The sequence below is a fragment of the Antennarius striatus genome, chromosome 11 (genome assembly GCF_040054535.1).
Source record: "Antennarius striatus isolate MH-2024 chromosome 11, ASM4005453v1, whole genome shotgun sequence".
NCBI lineage: Eukaryota > Metazoa > Chordata > Actinopteri > Lophiiformes > Antennariidae > Antennarius > Antennarius striatus.
Window position 1 is genome coordinate 5341007 of NC_090786.1, and position 25651 is coordinate 5366657.

Below are 25651 nucleotides of genomic sequence, written 5' to 3' on the forward strand. Positions count from 1 at the left end.
GGTAAATCCAACCATTTTGATTTTATTGTGATACACCCCCTTCAACTCTCTCTCTCTCTGTCTCTCTCTCTCCACACACAACACACAATTCTCATGAATATTAATGAGGTCTAATCCCCATTTAGAATTACATTTGAGGATGGTTGACGTAAAGTTTAATAGGGAAAGACCTCAAACTCACTGCAGAGGAAAAGAAGACTCCACAGAAGAAGAAGGGGGAAAAAAAACAGCACCAGAAGCTGCGGTCACTGAATCAAATCCTGCACTTTATGTCCACGTTTTTAATGTTTCGAAGCACCTCAAACACACAACTAACTCCATTTTCTTTTCTTTTTCTGGTCCTTGTGCCAGTTAGGGGTCGCAGAGATGCAGCTTAGCTCAATTCGCCTCTTCTTTGTGGATTTGTGCAAAAAACACCAACTTGTGCAAATGAGGCCCGACCTGAAAGTGAGCTAATGTTCAGAGAGAGAGGCTGCGGGGTTGAAAATTGCATTATTTTTTTTTACGCGTGCATGTGTGTATTTGTTCATACGTGTGCGTGTTTGTGTGCGTGGAGGGGGTATTAAAGTGGACTTAAAAGTCGCCGCAAGAGCAGTTTGACAGAGAAACTCGGGCATCAATAAAGGAGGTAAATTGTGCAGCTCGGAGGATGCTAGGAGGCCGCGGTGATGCTGCTGCGCACGGGAGGATGAGGGCACCTGAACGCACCTTCAGATACAGGAATGAATCCATGTTTTACGCACAGTCCTAAAAATCAGACTGATGGTGACAGAGTGAGATTAGTGGATGAAGAATGAAGGGAGGGGGGGTGTAGAGGACGTGCGGCCCACAGTAACGCTTTATTATATGTGTGGGAATAAAGGATTTGGTTTTCTGTAAAATAGCTGCTGCACTTTTACGCATTTACATTTTTTATGTTGAAGTCCGAGCAGACCGAAGGCCCGTTTAGGGTCTGAACTAAAATACCTTCAGCCCTCCTCCTCTGCTTGGCGAGCGCACACGCACACGCACACGCACACGCACACCCCGTTAAATTATGCAAAAAGGGCATTCAACAAATATGGCCATCACTAACACAAAAGAGTCGGGTTATTCTGACATAACTCTACATTTCTTGTTTTTTCTCTCCCTCTCCAAATGCGAGTAAGACCCCGAGATGAACCCCTGAACAAGTATCAAGTTATCAAGTTGCACCAACCTTTTGTAATAAGAGTATTTTGTCTAATCCCAAATTGCAGTTGAATTTTCTTAATGCTGAGCTGGTAAAGCCTAGGATTAGGCGGCGAGGAGAGGAGGGGGAAAAGTTTTGTCCCTTCAGCCGGCAGGATTGGAAGCGGGGATCTGCAGGGATGTTGTCGGTGCTTATTAAAACGATGATGCATAAAACACAGTGCTGTAGGAGCCCCGGCGCTGCACGCAGAGACCAGGGCTCCCTCAGGTGCAGGTTTTTGGACGGCGGTGGGAAAGGAAGTAATACAGAAGGCCGAGCGGCGCTCAGCACCTGTGAGGTGAGGCCAGGAGACATCAAAGCTCAGGAGATAATCCATTCGGCTGAAGGATCCTCAGCTGCACAACAGCGCGGAGGCACCGCCGCTTATTACGCAGCGCGTCGCTCTTATTCCCTGAAAAATAGGAAACCGACGGCATGTTTCCTCCACTCGTCCTGCTTCAAGAGGAGATTCCGAGAAACCCAAGCGACGCCGTAGAGGTAAGAAAGGAGCGACTCTTACTTTGAAAATAATTTTTAATCACCAGAAAATATTATTTCATTAGACCTTGACGTGTTTCCCAGTGACCGATATAAGATAGATGAAGATAAATTGACTTAATTGTCGAATTATATTAAAAAAAAAACTTTTTTCATTCAGGAGTAAAAGGTTTATGATTGAACATTTATATAGGAATAAAATCAGACTTTAAAAAAAATATACAGGTCATATTTTTTAATTTATATAACAAGTAGATTATAAATCCGGATAGAAGTGACAGGTGTTGCGCATAATAAGGGGGTCCACACACACACACACACACACACACACACACACACACACACACACACACACACACACACACACACACACACACACGCACACACAAGAGCGCGGTCACATGAAGCCCCTTCACCGCTTTGGCTCTGCTTTATTCTCCAGATTATACACAGCCGAGATAAACGGTATAATACAAACTAAAACAAAGTGCCTCGGGGGACGCACGGTGCGTAATGTGCGCGCACGGTCGGTCGCAAGCAGAGAAGAAACGAATCAGCAAATTAATTTGAAAGTATTAGAAAGGCCGGGGAGGACGTCTGCTGTCACAACCCATTTTCCTGCTTTAATCGTGGATGGGAGGCAGCCTGCGGGGATGGCGTGGAGGGTTAAAACCAGAGGCTGTTCGTGGGTAGTTACAGTACAGGGACATTTCTCACGCGTAAAAACAGTTTAATAGAAAGAGGATAATTTAAGGTGGAGGAAATATTTTTTTTCCCCTACATCTGAATAATAATGTTGATGTATTTCCGACGTCTATATGTTTTATTCCCCTTACTCGTCCCTAGTTGTGGGTGACCGAGCCTCTCCCGGTCCAAAACCCAACTCCAGAGCGCACGGAAACGGGTCCAGATAGAGAGAGAGAAAGAGAAAGAGAAAGAGAGGGAGGAAAAAAGAAAAAAACATCTGCTCGGCACAAAGTGATTTCTCTAATCTTCCTGGAGGAACCCGCTCTGCGCAGACCTCAAACAAAAAAGGGCCTAACGCCAATTTTAATTTCTAAACACACACAAATCACAGGGGAATTGAACACAGCGCCGAATAATAAGCATTGCTCAACGAAACGTTCGCCGGTGGACGCAGCGATGGGGGCCACTTATGTGCAGCGCTGCCGCCAAAGGCGCGCATGCATTTCAATAAGTTTTGGTGAAGTAAAAAATAAGAAAGAGGAAAAAAAAAAAATTACAAAGTGCTCTGATCATGTGGAAACGGATGCAAAACGGACGCGTTAATAAAAAAAAACCACACAAACAAACTAATTTAGAATCCCAAGTGAGAGAACTGAGAAAATACATTGAATCCATTTAAAAAGAGCTCAAATGAAAATTTTACAAGTATACTGTAGTTTCAAAGCAGCAGACGGAACAAACGCCACATACAAGCCTTCCTGGAGTATGAAATCATAAGGACTTTATTATTGAAGACTTGGGTTATGACACTGGAATAAATAAACAGATAAATGTTTCAACACATAAGGGACATTTGCACCAGATGTGGAGCGGTGAGCGAGGCAGCAGAAGCATTTTCCTCTTCTTCAGAATAAATAGAAACCAAAGTTTGTGGAGCAAAAAAAAAATAAAAAATAAAAAATAAAATGCACATGAAATGAAAACGTGATGGTAGATTCAGTTACAAGCAGCTTAAAAGGACAAACGACAATAAATAATATATCTATTTTTTGTTGTTGTTGTTGTTTAGTTTTTGATTCATCCTGACAAAAAGAGGCTTTCTGAAGCTACTGGTGATGACAAAATTTACAACATGAGTTTTTTTTTAATTTTCTTTTTTCTTAAACTTTGTTTTGGTAAAATGCTTTCAAGCCAAGACGATACAAAAGCAATAGGAAAGTTAAAATTTATGCAAGATCTGCGAACCGTAATGTGTCCCCCCCCCCTCCTTTAACATATTTTACAAGTTAAAAACTTTTAAAGTACAATAATTAAAAGATGCACAGTCAAGTCATGAAGTCGCCTGAAAAAACACAAAAACAAATCCCGTCGTCATGGAAACAATAATCAGCCGGTTGTGCTGTACCTCAAACGCACTGGTGTCCACATTCTGAATCATTACATGTAAATGACGTTACGTGTCTCACGTATTTTACATCACGAGTACCGTTCTAAAGCAAAAAGGAGAACCCAAATGAAGTCAGTCCGTGTAACGTTGGTGCGAAGGCGTCACAGGGCCTCGTGAATCAGCGGAAATCTCCTCGGGTCAAACATCAGCTGACACACAAACGTCTGGATCGATAATATTCATGGTGACAGCGGCGACACGCGTGTTTGATCGTGTTTTCCCTCAAAAATGTCGATCACTGCAGGACACACTTCTCCTCTTTCTTAGCCATCTTTCCTTTGTTCTGCTCCAGCGTCCTCTCCAGGTGTTCGTCCTCCTCCTCGGCCCTGCAGGGTGGGGTGGGGGGCAAAGGTCAAAAAAGGTCAGATGCGTCGGGGTTAGAGTTAGGGTTAGGGTTAATGCACGCAGGTAACAGTTGGTGCCACCCCCCATCCCCACCCCCCAGCTCCAGCCTTTCGCCCGTTCTGGCACCGCGTCCGGTTTCCGGAGGAGGATCCCGCCCGTGTGGGACGACCGGGAGGACGTTTTCGCCGCGCCTACAGTTTCTGAGGGATCTGCGGAAACGTGACGACTGGCGGCGGACGCTCACAACCGAAGGTGGGATTTACCCGCCCTGAGAGGAACTCCAGCTGAACCCACCGGCTTGGGGGACGTTTCTGAATTCATCTCATGCACATTTTCAGACTCAGATGAATTGTAGGTAACTTACTCTTTCTCCTGGGCGTCCAGGTCCCTGACCAGCGCGTCTCTTTTGTTGACCAGTATGACCAGTTCGTCCAGCAGAAGCTGCTCACGTCGCTTTTGGGCCTCCGTCTTCTGCCAGTCTGCAAACGGAACAGCAGAGGAACTTCTTTAGAAAAGACTTTTCACTCTGAGCACCTGGAGGACGTTTGATTTTCTTGTCCCCATCGGATGAAGGACTACCTCTAACCACGAGAGCCGGATTCTGTCGGATCTTCTCGGAGTAAAAATGCTCCTCCTGATTCTAATTCAACGGTTTTAAAGTCGCTAAAAGACGAGTGGACTTCAAGGAGACGGACAGGAAGTCTCGGTTCGACTCATCGACGTCGACCTGAGAGACACCGGAGCAGTTCCACCTGGTGTGGATGTACAAACACACTCAGCTCAGGTTGTGTGTGTGTGTGTGTGTGTGTGTGTGTGTGTGTGTGTGACCGAAGCAAACACACTTGAAGGACGTTGAAATAATTTGCATGACGCACACGTGAATAACGTCCCCACAGGAAAATGTTTAAGGCCGTCGTTTATGTTTATGTTTGTGAACAATCTGGGAGGAAATAGAATCTACTAGAATAATGTTAATCTGGTTTTGTCAAATAAAATTATTAATCTATGATTCTACTTGAGATTTAAATCCTGGTCCAGTCGTTGTTGAGAAAAAAACAACAACAACTCCATCTAAACAAACAAACAAACAAACAAACAAACAAACAAACAAACGAACAAACAAACAGGCGAGGCCCTGACTGTCATCTCAGTCTTTGCAGGAAGGGGCCCCACAGGGTCCAGGTGGGACCCCCCGATTCAGATCCCCTCAGGCTCTCCCAGGAAGGGAGGGGGGATGCCCACAGGAGATTGCTCACCCCCCTCCCCACACACACACACCCCCACCCGGGGTTCAAATATCCTCCTGGCGCCCTTGGCTCCACTTTCACCCAAACACCGGGGTAGCACCCCGGGGTAGCCCCCCCCCCCCATACACACACACACACCCCCACGATCCTTACGGTACGACGTCATTACATTCATGTACGATGTAAACAACGAAGCGATGGCGGGAAAAAACAAAACAAAACAAATTTTTAATTTTTAATTCAAATTAGATTTAATAATAATATTACTTCTATGGCGGAAGGAAAACTAATCTCCACCTCCTCCTCGTCTGAGTGTGAAAATCAAACGTCCCTTCAGTCAAACATAAAAACCTGACGCTCCATCGATATTTAGCGCTTCCAGAATGAATGGGATGTTGGGAAACAAAAACAGAGGCTTTATGGAAAATAAATATTCCCCCTTCATTGAGTCAAATAGCAGCAGTCAGGCAGTGTGTGTGTGTGTGTGTGTGTGTGTGTGTGTGTGTGTGTGTGTGTGTGTGTGTGTGTGTGTGCAGTGTGTTTGTCCTGAACGCTGTGCTCTCTCTTCATTGGTCCTGCTCGCTCCTTTGAAGTCAACCACCGAGCGAAAATGAACACAGTCCCAATATTTGGCTCTCTACCTTCTCCTTCCCTTTCTATCTTTCTTCCTCATTTTTCCCCTGGGGTGGGGGGACGGGGGGTGGAGTTGGGATTTGCTCTCCCCCCCCCCCCCGGCATCGTGGGGGAAAGTCAACAAATAGTTTAACGACTGCCGAATGCGTCCAAACCTGCATCTGAGGAGGGTTTTTTTTTTTGTTTCTGATTTTAAAGAAGAGGCGGTTTGGGATGCTGGAAAAAATTGCATTCGGTGCAGAAAATAAGAAAAGAAAAACATGATGATGAGTCATCATGTGAGTCATCGCCTCAGATGCAGGAATGTATCCCACAATCCTCAGGGTTCAGGAAGAGGGGAAAAACTTCCCACAAAACAGACAGGTGTAAAAAAACCCAAAAAACTCTTAATCCATCGCTCTTCTCCTTCAGAGCACATCTGAGCCAAAAAGTCAAAGGGGGGGGGGGGGGGGGGGGGGGGGCAGGGGAATGAGGGGGCGGGGGGTAGCCCACTGCTGTCAATCAGACGTCGTAGAGTCCCGCCCCCCTCATTAGGGAGGCTGACAATAAAAGGTGCCGATGAGAGACGTGACCAGGCAACACCAGAATGGGGCAGGTTGGGTAACCAGACACGGAGGGACAAACAAAACACCCTGCAGCCACTCAGAGCCACCCCCCCACCCCCCACCCCCAACACACAGTTAAGCCCCGCCTCCCACATGAGAGAGAGAGAGAGAGAGAGAGGACGCTCTCGTGCACGCCAGCGGTAACCATGTGAGTCTGCATACGGCACACAAGAATGCGCTGGTTCAAATCCCCATGAACGCCCCCGCCCCCCCCACACAACCACCAACACCCCCTGTCTCTCCAGCTAAATTTATTCAAGAAGGCAAACTGGGCCCAAAGCCTTGCTCTCTGAAAGCAGGGGGAGCCCGTCCGACATGTATACCCCCCCCCCCCAAACGTCACACAATGTGAGGATCTGGTTCCCATGTGGGGCGACGACATCCTGCAGACATTTACCAAGACAAACACCAACTATTGACTTATTCCTCTCCGTATCTGCATGTCCCCCCCCCCCCCCCGTCTTTACCTCCAGCTCTGGCGTTAAATAAATTTTTTTTTTAAAAAGGGCCTCAAAAAGTCGCTTCTTGGTCGGGATCCAAAAACAAACAAACAAACACGTCGACAAAAAGACGGGAGCGTGATCGGCAGGGAAACGCAGCGGATGAGCGCCGATCATCCCGACGACACCCCACCCCGACGGAAAAGTTTGACGACTCATAAGTGAAATCGTTTCGACAAATAAAAAACAAATGCGGCAAAAAAAACGTAGAATAGAATCGATCCGTACAACAACACAGTATTTTTTCGCACCATAAGACGCACTGGATTATAAGACTTACCTTCAATGAACGGCCTATTTCTATTTTTTTTTTCATATATGAGGCACACTATTGGTTTTTGAGAAAAGTAAAGTCTTTTAGGTGCGTTTTATAGTGAAGAAAATACTGTATTCCCACGCGACGCTCTGCCTGCATCCTGAATATTTAAATGAACAAACTAACAACAAACTTTTACCTCCTCGCTTTAGACGCACGCCATAAAACGCCCAACAAACAAGCTTAATACGGATAACTAATTTCGATTAAACTCCACAAAACTCCCGTCCAATCAAACGGCGCGACGCAGCGACTCTTAATCAGCGGTTCCAGTCAACTAGCGGCTCTGAAAGCGTCAGCGACATCATCAAAAGTTGCCCATGTGATGGGATTCCATAGTGAACCTAATCAATCGGGGTCTGTGGCGCACCACCCCGATGTGTTACAAAGCCCAAATAGATTTACAAATGGAAGAGTGTGTTTGTGTGTATGTGTGTGTGTGTGTGTGTGTGTGTCGGGGGTTGTGTGGAGGGATAAGCTCCTGCATAGGATTACATATTGATTTTAAACATATAAAAAAGCTTATCATATCAAACCGTAACAGGAAAAACTCTGTGACCCGGCTATGCATAAATCCCTTTTAGATGGCGAGAGGGCGTCTACTTCACGCGCGCAGGCGCAGGCGCAGGCGCACACACACACACACACACACACACACACACACACACACACACACACGTCACGGCCCCACAAAGGGAGCCAAGACACAGTTTTGTGTGAGTGCAGACTAGGTGTGAATCAGGACGCAGATAACGGGGGCAGAGTGGATCAATCTGGTGGCAGGGAGATGAGAGCGTGGCATACAGATGGCATTTTCCCCGCCTGGCATCACACCAGCGAGGGACAGAAAGATTGGTTATCACCGAGCACGCTCAGAAAGGACTCCTAACGCCGGTCTGGCGGCCTCTGACCCCCCACACCCCCTAAAATGTGTCACGCAGCAACGTTAAATCAGACTGTAAATGCGTGTGAACAGCGAGCTGTTTGGTGTTAATTTAACCTCAAACACACCTGAGAAAATGTTGTCTGAACTTGTTTGACTTCAGAGCTGATTTCTGAGGACACACACACACACACACACACCCACACACACACCCACACACACACCCACACACACACTCCCATGTGTCACGTGACCGCCGACGCAGAATGAAACGTCATGCATGAATCCGTTTCTTCCTCCTACCCGGTAAAAAAGCATCGGTTAACTTCTCATCTCGCTCTTTTTGCCGACGTGCACAGGGAGGAGTCGTGGGTATCTTCGGTCGACTGCAGGAAGACAGGTGTGTGTGTCGTCAATGTGTGTGTGTGTGTGTGTGTGTCGTCATTTGCTGGCTGGACAAATCAGCAGTTACTTTCACGGCTGATCGTCGCTCAATGGACCTGCCCAAGCACCGAGTAAGAGCTGTAGAAAACACACTCCTACACACGACAGGCACACAGGTGACGCTAACACACACACACACACACACACACACACACACACACACACACACACACACACCCAGGTGAACACATACAGGCGTGCACATCCCTCTCCCAGCAGCTCAGAACTATCTGTGGCTGCTGCAGAAAGGCAGAGCCGGTGAATGTTAAGTGCCTCCCTGAGGGGGGGGGAATAAGGCCGGCTGATAAGTTATTCAGCCGCAAATCCAACAAGTTCACATGAAGGCGGAGAGGAGCGCACACACACACACACACACACACACACACACACACACACACACACACACACACACACACACACACACACACACACACACACTCTGGGCTGACACGTCACACACCTTTTTGTGTGTAAAGATATACGTACTGGCAGAAGCAAACACGGACCCTAAGACAATAACGGCATGACAAATGAAACACACACGCACGCACGCACACACACACACACACACACACACAAACACACACACACACACACACACACACACACACACACACACACACACACACACACACACAGTGAACATGCGGACCAGAACGGAATCCTCCCGTCTGACAGGCTGCAGGTCGATAAATAGAAATAAATAAGACAGGAGAGATCAACCTGGATCTGGGGGGGCATCTGGAACTCCGGCTCGGCTACCCATGTCTGCCGCCCACCCCCCCCATCAACTCCCCCTCCTCTCCTGCGAGGTCCGCCTCCTTTCTAGCTAATTACAATTGATTTATTATGGACCAGGTATCTTATCAGGTGCCCGGTGAAATTACAATGGCTGTGAGGAGAAAGAGGGGAAAGAAGGGGGAGGGAGAGGGGGTCGTGGACGGGGGGAGGTGGTAGTCAATGTCGAACGGCGAAATCAATTAGCATTGATTGGCAAAAGGTTCATTTTGCCAAAGAGGACAGAGTCGAAGAGGATTAAACTTCTCCGGCCCCCCCCTCCCCTGACAACTTTGATACGACACAATGGCTGCTTTTCTGGCTGCAGTATAGTTAACAAGCTTTCAATAATATAACCGCATTTCTTTTTTTTTTCTGAAGCCGGTAAACCGTCTCTCAATGCGGCTGGGGCTAGATTTCAAATCAGGCGTCCGCCGGCCGGGGTCCAGCCAGGAAACAGATAGCATTGATCAAGCATCGGGGAGTGAAATCCCCCCCCATCCCACCCCCGCCACACACACACACACACACACACACACAAGCTCGCATCTTAATCCTCATCAAGAAAACAACGGAGAATTCAAATCATCCAGCTTTAGGCTGGTGGTGAAGGCCGGAACACAAGGAAGACAAAAGAGGACAAACGCCTCCCGACGCTAGAAATAACAAACAATCTAAGAACCAACGGGAAGTAAGACTGAAAACATTTTTCTTTGCTTTTGGTAAAAAATAATCATCAGATGTTCTTCTCTGTGTCATTTTTTAGTGTATTTTAACTGAGACCGATCCGATTGGCCTGAATGTGTTTGTGTGTGTGTGTGTGTGTGTGTTTGTGTGTGTGTGCGCGCCGTCTTACCCTCGATGGCCAGCATGGCTCTCAGTTCTCTGTTCAGCAGTTCGAAGCGTCTCTCCAGATCGTGCTCTTTCTCCCTGTGGCAAGTTTGAAAGAGAGAGTGGAAGAATACACACACACACACACGCACACGCACACGACACACACACACACACACACACACACACACACACACACACACACACACACACACACACACACAAAACAAAGTTCATCAATATGTTAATGACTAAATCATTAAACACTTAAAGAAACCTGCAATAAACATTGATTCAGCCACTCGCCGGAGCCTTCTCCAGCTTTGCATTAATCTACTGCACATAACTGATACACATAGGCCGCACACACAGCCCTGGGTGTGTGTGTTTGCATGTATGTGTGAGGTAAAAAGGATATAATAAAACGCATAATAAACAGAACAATGTGAAGAATAAAGAAAACAAAGAAATTAGCGACAGATAGACGCGCAGTCAGTGTCTCTTTGTGTGTGTGTGTGTGTGTGTGTGTGTGTGCAGCACAAATTGAATTCTTTCCTCTTTCAGTCATATTAAAAAATGAGCTTATTCAGTCCCTAATAGAATTTGTCCTTCACAGGCGTCTTTTCTCTTCGCCTCCACAAAGAGAGAACAGAACGGGCTAATAATCAGCCCTTCTGTCAATTGGCCACTTTAAAAGCCTTTCCCACGATATAATGTGATTATGAATACTTCAATCTCTCCTCCTCTTGCACACTTTGAAATCCCAACAGCCGCAAATGAAGAAGAAGAAGAAAAAAGGCGGCGCACACGCGTGTGGATCCACCTGTCGCAGCTGACCACAGAGGAAGAGACTAGCAATGGAGTGACGCTCGCCAGATTCCTATCGATTTCATATCCCCGTCCGCATGTAAATCAATGTGCAGATAGACACGGGGGGGGGTGAATGAACTGGGAGGCACACAGGAGAAGCAAACAAATGTGTGTTCCACCAACAGGGATGGACATGAGTAGCTACGAATTAAAACTAAACTGTTAAAATACAAACGGGCGTTTTGTGTACAGAATGAAAGAATGACGCGTGTGGACGACCCTGCGTGACGGTAAAGACGATGTGAGGTACACACAGAAGAGAGAGCTGGTTCTGCCTCCTGATGAGGGCGTTCTTCTTGTTGACCAACATGAACCATTCCTGCATCATGGCCTCCTCTTCCTCCTTGTTGTTGCCTGGAAAAACACACGTGGAGACACAGACATCGTACAAGTTAATACCTGTTTCTCAGTTGTTTCCCTGCACACATTTAAAAACATGAAGACCGTTGAACACAACATCAGTTACCATAGTTACCCTTATCAGTAAAAGGTGTTGTTTTAACCACCACCTGTCTGTAAAGAACTACACTGTACACCGACATCCAGACAGGAACAAGATGTTGCAGATAAAAGCCTCAGTTAAGTCCTTTTTTTGCTGCAGAGTCAGTGTGTCCTCATGATATTACTGAGTGTGTGTGTGTGTGTGTGTGTGTGTTAATGCACTGAACACTTGTGCTCCGTGTGTAAACATTCACATATTTCACACCATGTCTCCACGTCAATACGGCTTCAATCAGGGTGGATTAACTCAGCGATTACCGTCAAGCATCTTTACAGAGTGGAGCGTCTCACTGTAGGGCAAGAAATATCCCACAATCCCTCAGCGGGCCTCCGAAAAGCCACGTCTGTGTGAGGCGTACTGTACTGTAAGACCTGCTGTACACACACACACTGCGAGCGAGCCAGGCTCAGGCAAACGTAAGCGTCGCCCATGCCCGAGGCTAAAGCGCGAGTGTGTGTGTGTGTGTGTGCTGTAACTCACAGGTTGTGTGTGGGGAGTGTGAGACTGACACGCACAAAACACGTTGAATGGAAGACAACTCTGTCTGGCGTTTGGTCTGGAATGCAGCCTGGAATTGTATAGAACTGAAACCTGATGACACAACTGATGATTATTAAATCCTGGCTATTAAAATTTTTCAGACGCTGGTAAAAAAAAATTTACATTTTTTTTTATGTCAGCAAAGTCACAGAATCCCCACCAGGCAAAATATTCAGTTAAATAATTTACATCAAATGCTTGCAGTCAAAAATACCAGCTTGTAAAATGTGTGAGCTTATTTTATTGGAGCCCCGAGAGCAACGCTCTCCTACAATATTTATATAATTAAAATGGACGCGTTATTTTAATAACCGTAGAGAGAAAGGTAAAGAGAGTCTGGCTCCACTTCAGTGATCAGGGTAATTATGGATAAATGTGTTCAAGCAGATGTATTGATCGCTATAAAAGTTCTTTTGTCACAGAGTTTCTCTTCCTTTCACAAATGGCCGTGGATGTTGGTTCACCAGCAGCATTAATCTGACACTTTGAGCGTCTGTGAAGAGGAGAAACAGGACGCAGGATGAAAGATCGGCGTTGCGATTATCTTATTATCTCTCACGAGTATTTCTTCCTTTTCTTAAGAGGGGGTTTAATAGCCGGGACGCTGCTACAGGCCTCAACAGAATGAACACTAAGATGACATTTCATGGCACTTATTTATTAGTGAATAATAACGAAAGGCATGTGGTGTAAAAACTCTTAAATGTAATGTTTGACGATGGTGTATCATCAGATTTTATCAGTGCTAAACGCCTTAAATCCAATGTAAACTTAACATCAGCGGGGTTAAGGCTTTGTGGAAACATGGATGTGATCATAATCTGTGAATAAATGACCGGTGGAGTCGCTCCGGACAGAATGAAGCTGAGAGAAATCAGTCGTCAATCAAACAAACGCACCGGGCGAGAGGGAGGACTGGGCTGGCTGCATCACCGACGACAAAAGGCAGGCGTGTGTGTGTGTGTGTGTGTGTGTGTGTGGACACTGGTGAGCGTGTGGACATTTGTGATACTGTGAGCCGGCAGATGTATGTAATTTCATTTAGGAGGGTGGAGCAGGGAGGGGTGAGCGAGAGAGAGAGAGGAGAAAAATGAACGAGCGAATGAAAGAAAGCTTCGGGATTTAGCCGAATCGGGGGCTCGTGGATTACTGTAGTCAACTTTGAAACGGACGACACTCGGAGGGGGGATAAAGCTGCCGCTGACAGGTCATTGTGCTGCCTTGAAGTCAAATAAAACAAGCAAATAATAATGGCAAATATTAAGCTCCTGTGACATTGTGGCGAGGCGGGCTGGAAGACGAGGGGGGATTATAAAGCTATATCCCCCACCGATAGCCAGCCAGCAGCCAGCAGCCAACCACGAGCCGCATTTTATGAAAGCAGGGGAAGGGAGGTGACGTGAGGGAGCGGAGGGGAAGAGGGGAGGGGGGGAGGAAGGGAGGTCAGAGGAAAAGGTAGAATAAAGGAGTGGAAAGAGGAGACAAGGTGGGAAGCTAGGGCAGAAGGGAGGAAGGAGGAAGAGGAGGGAGACGGGGGGGGGCGGTGAATGTGGAAGGAAAATGAAGCGACTGGAGGAGGGAGGGAGGGAGTGAAGGAGGCAATAAGGGCGAGCAGGTGAGGGATTTCAAAGGAGAGGAAGAAAGGAGAGGATGGAGGGAAGACGAGTGGCACAGGATGTTCGACAGCTGCCCGGCCACCTCCTCCTCCTCCATCTCCTCCTCCTCCATCTCCTCCTCCTCCATCTCCTCCTCTTCCTCCTCCTCCTCCTCCAATCAACCACTCCAGAGCCAAACTCTGACCTCCAGATCCAGCCTGGCTCAGACGAGTCTGCAGTGATTCCAGAAACCAAAAGTCTGACATCAACCGGCTGCTTCAGTATTTAACGGCTCGCTCTGTGACTCGATGAATAAATGACGGGGTCCGGGGTTTGATTCTCTCTGGGTTGAAACTCTTTCTAAAAACAGAAAAAACAACAACAACACGCCGTTCGAGCCCACAAAACGGCGTGACAACAACAGGCAGACAATCTGGTGGACGCCGGGTTGTATGGACACAAATGGTGTAAATATCACTGGCAGGCAGCTCTGACACTGCGTCTAGCGAATCCAGCCCTGTCGTCTCAAAGCTGTGGCTCCACGCTGAGTCTCGGGGGGGGGGGCATCTTGGATCAAAGCAACCGGCAGTTTTGGCAAGTTGCATTCTGGGTCTTGCTGTTTGCTTTGCCATTTTTTTCACGGAGCAGGGCCGAGCCCAGCCCAGCCGGGATGTACCGAGGACGAAGATGCAAAGTTTGGCGACGGCGCAACGTTTGATCAGGAATATCCGAGGATTAGTGAAATATGTCTGAAAGGAGATAAAGAGGATTTTCCGACCTTTGGCAAACTTTATTGTCATTAATATCATGTTTGGTGTAACCTCAGCTATCAGTGTAGCCGTGATGGTGAGAAACACGAGATACAATCAACTCCGACACACACACACACACACACACACACACACACACACACACACACACGAGAGATACAACCGGTACAGACATCCCAACCACCCCTCTATCTGATCATCTGTCTGCCTCTTCTCTTGTTTCACTCTCCCCGTCTCTCTCTCAGCGTGGTTGTCGAAGCGACGTCTGTGGAGGTGAATGTGAAGAACGGCTGGTGGGAAAGGTTCAACGTGTGTTTGTATCCGCCCGTCTGAGAAACACAGGTGAATAAAACAAAGGAGGAGCGATGCGGTGAATCAACGGAGCCGGCCTTCGCTAAACAAATGAAATCCAGATAGTATCTCGGCCGCGTTCCATCGGATACAGACAGGAATAAAGGAACCAAGCCTGAGGTGGTCAAACTGCTGATGCCTGTGTGGATTTTATTTTGTAATTCCACTACGCTAGGCCTCGCTAAATCCAATTAAAATGATGGTTATTGCCAATTTATGGTGAAGTATTAGCTAATGCGATCCTTCAATTTCTGAGAAGACAGAAAGCGATGAAAAATACAACTTCCAAAACACCATGAATTTGTTTTCTGACCAGTTACGAGGGTTGCCCTTTGACCTCAGAACGGCTCATCTTTTTTACCTTGTGTTTGCATAAATATCACAACATACGGTGACTGCATAAGCAGGAAATCCCTCATTTGCTTTAACAGAGGAACTTGAAGGAGGGATGGAGGAAAAACGAACGAGACGAAAAGAGAAAAACATTAAAAGCTGTGATCGCAGCGCTCTCATCTCATTTCTTCTCCCACCGTTTGGCCGTTTAATCCAATAGATGTTAATCCAATTTGTCTATCGGACATGTAAAAAGCCAGGGAGGGGAAGGAGAAGAAAGACGGAAAGGAGGCGGAGGGAAGAGGAGGAGGAGATCCTCTGTATACAAGTCACTTTCTGAATTGCGGTTTATTTTGAGACCGGCCGCACTTGTGCCTCCTCCTGTCGCTCCATCCCGAAAATGGAGCCCGTCTGATATCAGCGGGAGTCAGGGGAAGATGAAAGATAAAAGATGCATGAAAGGGAATGAGGAAAGAAGGAGTAAAAAGAACAGGATGAACATTGTTTCCTGTGATTAGGTAAGACCTCGTTAAAAGGTTGTCACTGCAGCAGCGTGAATATGCATGACGGGTGCCGGCCTAATCAGAGAGGTCTGCGGCGAGGACCGGAGGGAAGATAATTGTGTGTAAGTAGCATACCGAAGACTTGATTTAATTAACGTGAGCGGAGGAGAGTCTCGTTAGCAGTGAGGTGAGGATGCTCGCAAAAATTCAGCAACGGCCATAAAACATAATCTACAGCCTGCAGTTGTGGTGTTTCTTTCACGCTGGATTACCGCCGTCGAACAAATCTAATCATCAGATTCTCCTCTTGCTCTTTCTTCGCTGGCAGGAGCAGAATCATATTTTTTCAAAATGTTCAGCCGATGGTTCGGCGAATGCCGAACCACACCGGCGGCTGCGATTCTGCTGCAACATCTCAGAAGCAACGCGACTCTTGTGATACGTTTAAGAATCAATCTAGTTTACCTCCAAACCCCCACTCCTCTCCACAATGCACATGTAATTTCTCCTGCTCGCTCCTTTTCTACCCAGCTCTCTACTGGAGTGCTCCTGAGAGCTATTTTTTTCCCCCCGAGGAGGCCGGTATGAGGCCTTTTTAGCCACCCTCAATGGCACAATGGTCCCAGCGTATAGAGCCGATCCCTGCTTTATAGAACCTGTGTATAATGTCTGGTGAATGGAGCACATTAACCGATTCACACTGACCTCTTCCCTTCCCTTCCTTCCCTCCAGACGGAAAAAGGAGAAATGTAAAATAAGGAAAAAATGAGAGAGAATGGAAAAAGCCCTCCTCTCACACTGAGGCACAATGACTGCCTTTTCCACTGGTGTCATTTGTCAACCACTGCTTGCTTTGTAGCTCCCAAAAAGAGGTGGAGGCAACCAGGAAAGCAGGAGCGGTGTATTCCTGGGACTGTTGGGGGGCAAAGGGATTAATTGGGTGTTTTCCATGATCATAAGTGGAGCTGCATAATTATTTTCCTGATTACAACGAGGACTGACAGTGGAGGTGAAAGGACCATGCAGAGCAGCTGATTGTTAGGATTTTTGTAATACTTCTGGGCTCCATTATCAATAATTATAGAAATCAGCAAGGCCATGTTTGAGAATAAGTAAAAAATAAGTAAAATCCAGCAAAAAAAAAAAAAAAAGTAAAATGAAATACCTGCTGGTGTTTTACATAAAAAAGTATTATTATTATTATTATTATTATTATTATTATTATTATTATTATTATTATTATTATTATTATTAATAATAATAATAATAATAATAATAATAATAATAATAATAATAATAATAATAATAATAATAATAATAATAACAATATAAATAATGTTTACCCAGGTTTAGACAGCCACTGTAGGCAGATAGCTTAGCTTGATGGTTAACCCAATGCTAGTGCGAATGACGCCCTAAAAATGACCTGAAATTTAAATTCTCCAAATGCTAAAATACTAAAATCTACCACACATAATCTACTTCAGAAATATGACAAACTTTTTGAAAGAATCAATGAATGCTCTAGAAGTGATATATAGGAAACACTTCTTGTTAGTTTTGGAGTAAAGTGCTGCTTCTCACATCTTTACACCACTTCTTATTCAGGATGAGTGGACAGCAGGTGTTGTTGTTCTTTTGTTCTTGTAATATCTTTGTCGTTAACATCTTAGCTGACTTCTCACAGCCCCGATCATGAGCTCAGTCGGGTCGCCAAAGCCTTTTTTAATGAGCAGGAGACGCTAGCAGGCCGCGCCCATCGTGACGCTGTTTGAACACTGGCGGTCAGAGACCACGTTAAACACAGACGATAGACTGGTCCTCCTCCTTTCATCCTCCGCTCCTTTAAACACACGTACCTCGCCTGTCCTCCACAAACTCTCTTATGTGTACATTCACACACACACACACACACACACACACACACACACACACACACACAGACACACACACACAAACACACACACACACACACACACACATACACACACACATACCCTCAAGCAAACACATCTGACCTGAAAGCTAACATTTAACCAGTCTCCAGACTCCTCTCATTCCTCCTCCGCGGCCCAGAAGGCCTTTCTCTTTCCATCACTCGTCTCCTCTTTTTCTCTTCTCGCAATTAAAAATAAACAAGTGTTTGCGATTCGAACTTTGCCTCTTTAATTGTCTATTAAACGAAATGGGATCAGATCAATGGGGGGGGGGGGCAACACATTTCAGGGGTATTTTCTGTTTTCCAACTAGCTAAACTGTGACAATCACACAAATACAATCCTCCCTCCTCCCCAACTCACACCACTCCCCCTCCCTCCCTCCCTCCCTCGCCCCACTCCATCAAATTGTGTTTTTGCCACAGATCAATAAACATTATCAGAGAGTGGCAGACTATGGAATGGAGGAGGCAGCCTCTGTCTGTTAAAGCGCAGACCACCCTGTCTCCATCGCAGCCGGGGCAAGGAGGGCAGGAGGAGTCAGACACACACGACGGGTGGAGTCCCACCAACAAACGCACACACACGAGAGTGTATATACATACAGAATGTGCACGGACATGTTTGACGATCAAACAGCATCAATTTCCCATTGATATATATTTATGTACTGTATATATATACTGTATAGCAGTGGAGTGTTGAGATGCGTAATAATAATTCTAAAAAACATAAGCCACAGGTTGTTCTGACCACGGCAATAGGAAAATTAAATGAAGAAGAAATGTGTGTGTGTCGTGGATTTCAACACCCCGAGAGGCCTACGCTCCATGCTTGTCAGCTTCCTTTAGCTTTAGCTCTCCCCCAACTATTTAACTCAGCTCTGAGTAAGATGATTTCAAACCTGTCCCCGCTTCGCTTAGGGGCTGGAAAAGGAAAATCAGGGGGCCTGCCACACACAATTTCTCAATTACCTTTCTCATTATTGTCACCAGTGTTCATTACTATTATCATCCTCCCCTTTTCTGTTGCGCAACCCCCCCCCCCTCCTTCTCCTCCATTTTAGGCGAGCTTAGGCCATTGTGGCTGTCGCGTTGGATGAAGAGAAAGACGAGAGCGGCAGAATCAAGGGCTTTATGCAAGGCCGGAGCACTTCAGGTAATTAATATAGCACGAGGAGGCAGACGAGAGGAGACGGAGAATATGTGAGTGTATGTGCCCCTATGTGTGTTTTTGCTGCAGCGCCTGATTGCGGAGTTCACCTGCTGATACCCCCTAAAAGGTATTTCATTAGCCAGTCTTTTACCATACAAGCAGAGGAACAAAGCCTCGGTTACGCCTGTCTCCACTCCAGCTCAACGGGGCCCTCCAGGATGCCTGTAGCCGTGTGTGGGAAGAGTAAAGAACAGTGGAGGAGCGGTGAGGAGAGGCTATTCCCGTTCATAATCTCATGACAAAAGGCAAAAAGGCATCATCCTATTAGCAGCGTGATCTTTAGCAGCTCATGCTAGCTCCTTTCCACAGGGGTCTCTCTTTTATTATTAAGGTGAGTGGTTGATAGGGAGCCTGCCTATTAGCCCTGGGACACCAGTAGGTACGCAGGGCGGGGGGGGAGGAGGAGGAGAGAGAACCCATGCCGGGTTGTTGCTGTTTTCTAGTTTTCAGAATGAGAACCTTTGCTTGGACCTTTGGGGGTGGCCGTCTATTTAACTCCTGCGCTACAACACAAAGTGGGAGAGATTCACCTCCGCACAAGTGATGACGCTCTCTGGGAGAACCTCTTGGGCTCCGCTGCACCACTAGAACCACAGATGTTCTATTAAAGGAAATACTGTTTCACCCCAACTTTGAATTTGGAATTCTGTTCAAAAGCAGCTCAATTTCATGTTTTATTAATAAATTAAAGTGATAGTTTTTGTGGTTTATCACTCAACCAATGGTTTTCTTAATCTCAGTAATATAACTTTAGAATAAAGAATATTCTTGCCGCTGCTGAAGTCTGTCTCCTCTCTGCTCCCAGAACATTAAAAGAACCTTAACAGCAGTGATCACACATGATGGCATTTGCCTTTATTTAAATCAACAATCAATAAAGCACAGAGATGCAACGGTGCATCATGGCAGCAGCGTTGCTGTTAGAGTTGGTGTGTGTGAGAGAGAGAGAGGGGGAATAAGCCTAGAGAGAGGAGGAGATTAGTCTGTTTTTCTGTTTTGTCTTCTGCTCAGCGGGGTTCTTGCCTCCAGCCTCAGGTTACACGGGGCATTTGTGAGAAATAAGTAGCCTGAGCTTGTGAATGGCAGCAATCCCAGGCTTGTTGTTAACGTATGCTTATAAGAGCAGATGCTTCAAAATACAAATATGCACAGGTAATGAAATGTGTTCCTCCTCATTCTGAATCCCATCTCATTAAAATATAGCTAAAGGTTTTTTTTTTAATCGTTTGGTAACCCAATGAATGAACACTTCAACATTTTGATGGTTAAACGTCTGATGGAAGTCTTCACAAACAAAAATTCAGATTATGATAAAAAAGAAAAATCTAATAAAAAATAAATCTTAGCTTAATCTCTTGATGTATTTTTCATACATAAATGTACTAACATAATCAATTTGAGTCAAACTGGAGAAGTCTATAAAGGTAGGTTTACTATCCTACTACTCCTACAAGTGCACACTTCATTTGAAAGCTCAACATTTACTCATAGATTTTAAAATGCTTTCAGGATATTTATAGATAAATAAAAACTATTTTTATGTTTTGACGGCACTGCCAAGTCAGAATTAAGTTAATTCAGGCTCTTTTTGAGAACTTTGTGGGACCTTTTAAGGCATGTCAAAGTATAGACACTGAAGAGGTATATTCTTCAATCTCCACCACTTTACAGTCTGCTAGACAGAGACACACACACACACACACACACACACACACACACACACACACACACACACACACACACACACACACACACCTCTCATCATCATCACTGTCCTCCTTTCTCCTCTATACCAGTAAAAAGCCTGCGATGACCTGGGTGTGTAGCTTATTAACCTCCCCATCAGTTCTTATCAGCCATTGAATAGCTCAGTCATCTGCCTCTCCTCCTGAATCTAAGGCTGAAAAATTTCTCCTCACGTCATTCAATCCACACACAAATCATTTAAGGTGTACTCTCTCTCTCTCTCTCTCTCTCTCTCTCTCTCTCTCTCTCTGTCTCTCTCTCTCTCACACACACACACACACACACACACACAGACACACACAGACACACACACAGACACACACACAGAAGGGGATCAGAGGTAACATTTTGTCAACTTCGTTCCTGGTGGGTTTCCAGACCGCCTTGGACCAGATGTTGCTGAAATTACCCACAATTGGTGGAAGGCGTGTACACAGTTTGGAGTGTGTGTGTGTGTGTGTGTGTGTGTGTGTGTGTGTGTGTGTGTGTGTGTGTGTGTGTGTGTGTGTGTGTGTGTGTGTGTGTGTGTTCACGTGGGTGTATTTGTGGTGTGTGTGTGTGTGTGTGTGTGTGTGTACCAGAATAAATTAATGGCTGATTTCTCCCCTTGCTTTGATGGCATTAAGAGCCCTCTTCTTCTCAATGTGCCGCGTTAAATGCTTTTCTCTCCTCTCTTTCCTTCTGTCTCTCCCTTCTTTTTTTGACAAGCAGGGCCACCCAGCAGAAAGCAACTGATGCAAAACGCCAAACTAATCCCCCCTCCATCCACCACCGCCGCCACTACCACTACCACCACCACCACCACCCCTCCCACAATCTTTAGTCTTTGACACAGTGGCCATTATCTGTGGGATTTAGTTAAACCAAACCTTCATGTATTTGTTAGGCACTGGGTTCGTTTTCTCTGACTGCTCTGCTTGAGTGTGGCCAGGCTGGTGGGAGCCCCCCCCCCACAAACATAACAAGTGCAGTTAGCAAGAGACACATAGGTGTGCAATGACAATCTGCAAAATGCGTTTTACAGTTTAGAAATTAATAACTTGATTAATTTAGTAAAACTCATCCAGCTTCTCTGCCTCTAACCTGGAACAACGTGACATTTTGTATGTAAGCCAAAATAAATGCACTATTATAACTTAAATAAACATAAATTCACATGGGATTAAAGTAAACTCTTTTTAAAAAAATTAAATCTAGTCTAATCACAGTTATCAATAAATCTCAATCCCATGCCAACCACTGCAAGAAAAAAATCTAAAATATTAAAAACAAACCTCTATAATTAATCAGGACAAATATAGAAATCCCAGCAAATGTCATATACTGTACTGTTCAATTTAACGCAAATAAAAGTGGTTATTTATTACCTCATACAATCCAACTAGTTTCCAACATTTCCTATCAACTCATCAATAAAAAGTCCTGCTTGCGGCCACAAGCAGCTGCAGAGCTAAAAGACGCGTCAGAGAATCACTGTTGAAATTTGCAGATAAGCCGCGGCTCTGTGAGGCTCAGCTCAGGTTAAGCCAGGTGGTTTAGCTCCTCCAGTGTGTTTACACACACACTGAGGTGTGAATCATCTGGGGGGGGGGGCTCAGAGGGGTGGAGAAACACGAGTAGATTTAGCGCTAGGGTACCTGTTGATAGCGTTAATTGGGACGGTTTAACATCAACACCAGAATCAACCTCTTTTAGCCTGAGTGGTGAGTGTCAATCTACATTTAGAGTCATGTGACCTTATTCTTTAATAAAGACATTAGGCTTAAATTTATAAGCAGTGTCCCTTTACACAGATGTTATGTGCAATGTAAAATAACATCATTCTTTCACTTTCCTGCAAACTAGAATCACACTGGTTGTTTATTTATCACCATTTATGGCCAAATCTCGATTTATGAGTGATGGAACGGGATACAGGAGGAGGTAGAGGAATGTGTGAATAAACAGGAGAATGTGAGACGCACACACACACACACACACTGGAGAACCCCCTCCTCAACCTGCTGACAGACAGCTGCAACCTTTTTAGCATAAGTGGCTCCGCCCGCTCAATTAACAAAGAGAAGGTGGAGGTGGCGAACGTGCGTTTGAAGAGGGGAGATCTTGACCCCCCCACCACCACCACCACCCTTTGGGTAGATGTAAGAACAAATTTGATGGGTGTCATATTACACGCCTGGTGACAAGTGGCAGAGGGGATGCGAGGGAAGAATCTGCTTGATGAATTAATCGACCTATAATGACTCTGCTAACAGCGTCAGTCGTCCTTTTCACACGTGTGTGTGTGTGTGTGTGTGTGTGTGTGTATGTGCTATGACTCATTAGTCCTCCCCCCGTCTCTCATTGCATCCTTCCTTCCCCCATTACTACCCCTCTGTCGGATTCTCCTTCCTCCCTGAAGTTTGCTCCAGGCCATCAGCTTTAGCTTCCATTTAATACATCCATTAAAATTGCGTTGTTTGGCAAATTCCTGCACTTAAACAATCTATGGGTTGTTTAACATACTCCCTGAACTACATGTTTTCTATTGTGTTTGTCAATGCCCCCCCTCCCACACACACACACACACACACACACACACTGCATTTCATTACACCTGACACCAACACGGGGATGGTACCGCCACTGGCCATGCCTGGAGCTTTGATTCAATACACAAATGCAAAAATGTTGTATTCAAAAAGATATTTAAATGTTAATGTATTGGGAAAGACAGCTGTTGGTATTTGTAGCCTGGAGTGCTCATTACAATGGGAAATGGGGAGGAGTGTGTATGGGGGGGGGTGACAACGGTAGCATGGCGAGCAGCTGTGTTAGCAAATGAATGGTGTAATTACTGGTCAAACCTCTGTCATTAACCTGCATTGTTGAGAGCCACCTCATATGTTACCATAAGAAAGCCTCCATTAATTGACTGCAAGGTTGAAATTCAATTACGTTGTTGGGCTGCAGTTTGTTAACTAAATTACAGCCGATCACAAAAAAACACACACACAACAAAGTAAATAAATAAATATCCTTGATGAATGTAAGCTCTTTAAATAATGTAGTTCAGTCGAATTTAAATGTCATTTTTCAAAAATTGAAGCTATGATTAAGCTTCCTCAAACAAGTCAAGGAAAATAATCTCTATAACTATAAGGAGGAGCAGATTAGAATGCGACAACTTGATTCCAAATTAATAAATAAACACCAAAGATGCATTTATGAACAATAAAGGATAAAATAAAATCCGCTGGTTGCAGTTTATTGGGCCTTCCGTGTGCACGTCTAAACATATGCAGCATGTTTGTTACGGTGTGATTTGTGGATTCACAGCTTGTGCGTGCATGTGTGTGTGTGTGTGTGTGTGTGTGTATTGTGTGTTTTCATGTCTGTGACGATGTGTTTGGCAGCTCGCCGTGTGGTTCGTTGGCCTGGATGCTGCATGGGGTCTCCGGCAGAGAGCTGGCTGATGAAAGCACTGGCGGGATGTTCCAATAAAGAGCAGATTATCATAAGCGGCCATTGTCCACCTCCCAATTGCATTCCCACCCCCACCCCCCCAAACGTACTCACACCCCCCCCCCGCCCCTTTGCTAAAAATGTTAATTGGCCGTAGCGTTGGGTGGCTGAGTCAGTGCAACTTTTACTGGTTTAGAGGTGGTAACAGAAAAGAATTTGACAAAAATATGTCAGGATGAAGAAAAGGAAACGAACACTATGAAAGATAAAAACAGACAATAATTCCTGCTCTCCTTCATAAACAAATTTATCTTCAGGATGTGGCATGTAGCTTATCCCCTTCCCCTCCATCTCAACAAACTCCCTCTCCCCCTTTGACTCCATCCACCCAGTTCGTTTTATCTGAAGATTCTCAGACAATGCCCAGAGGATCCCGTTCCCTAATCTTCCTAAAAATCCCCCTTTCATCCCCACTGTTAAAGAATGTATGAAAGGCTGACACCGAGCCGGAGAAAAGAAGTGGTGGAGGTGGGAGGGGGGCGCACATCTGGGAGTGAGGGTGGTGTCACTGTGTTGGACTGGGGGGTGGGTGTACGGTGGGAGAGGGAGGGATGGGAGCGAGACGGAAAAGCGCGAGGGGTGGTGGTGGGAGCGCAAGTCGAGGAATCAAATTGTTTTGTTGCTCAAAAAAATTCAAATGGCTGAAAAGATGAGCAGAAGGAGTTTGTATCTGTGTGTGTGTGTGTGTGTGTGTGTGTTGTGTGTGTGGTAGTGGGGGGGTTAATCTGTGTTCTAACCCAGTTGAACCTCGGCGCTTCTCTCACACACACACTAAACAAAAAGCTGAAATCCTTTTGTTTTGTCCCCTCCAAGGCAAGAAAAGGGCAATGTGTCTTAAAGGAGTGATCCCTGGATTTCGTTTCTCCCTCTTTGTGGACGAACACTACATTTGCTCCTGAAGTGAATTCAAGATGTCCACAAACACATTCCAGTGGGTTCCGATACAAAACCGTTTGATTGAAAGTGAGTGCTCTTTTCGTAACCCTGACAACAAGAAAATGACTGAAAGGCTTCAGAAAAAGGGGAGCACATCTCCTCTCGATTGCCGCCAGCTTCGTTTGCAAATGGGATCCGTGATTGAGGACAGTCGGAATAACGGTCAGCTTGACAATTTCAATCAGGATTCACCGAGTGGACAAGCTTTCCAGTGGAGCCTGGGTTCATTTCCAAGCCTACCTTTATGGGGAGATTGAGGAGGAGAGCTGTTTGAAGCTTAATGTTACTCAATTCATTTTCAAAAGTGCACCGAGGAACATTTTTTACACCAAGAGAATACAACAAAGTAGTGCGTGAAAAACGCTGATTAAAGCCAACACTGAAACCTCTCTCCCTCCATCTTTCAGTCTGTGAACTGCAGGGTAT

General features: G+C 45.6%; 1 protein-coding gene across 7 annotated transcripts in view; it reads right to left on the minus strand.

The window, feature by feature from the left end:
• Positions 1–2118: 2118 nt before the first annotated feature.
• Positions 2119–25651, minus strand: part of ehbp1 (EH domain binding protein 1) — a 103371-nt gene continuing 79838 nt past the window's right edge. For 3 of the 7 annotated variants that reach the window (XM_068326704.1, XM_068326703.1, XM_068326702.1), the window contains exons 23-26: positions 11548–11647; positions 10449–10522; positions 4552–4666; positions 2120–4168 (exon numbers count right to left, since the gene is read on the minus strand). In XM_068326704.1, coding sequence (XP_068182805.1) covers positions 4078–4168; positions 4552–4666; positions 10449–10522; positions 11548–11647 — 380 coding nt within the window. In that variant the 3' untranslated portion in view covers positions 2120–4077. Of the gene's footprint in view, positions 4169–4551; positions 4667–10448; positions 10523–11547; positions 11648–25651 lie in introns of all 7 variants that reach the window. The other 4 variants (XM_068326705.1, XM_068326706.1, XM_068326708.1 and 1 more) reach the window with 4 other exon arrangements.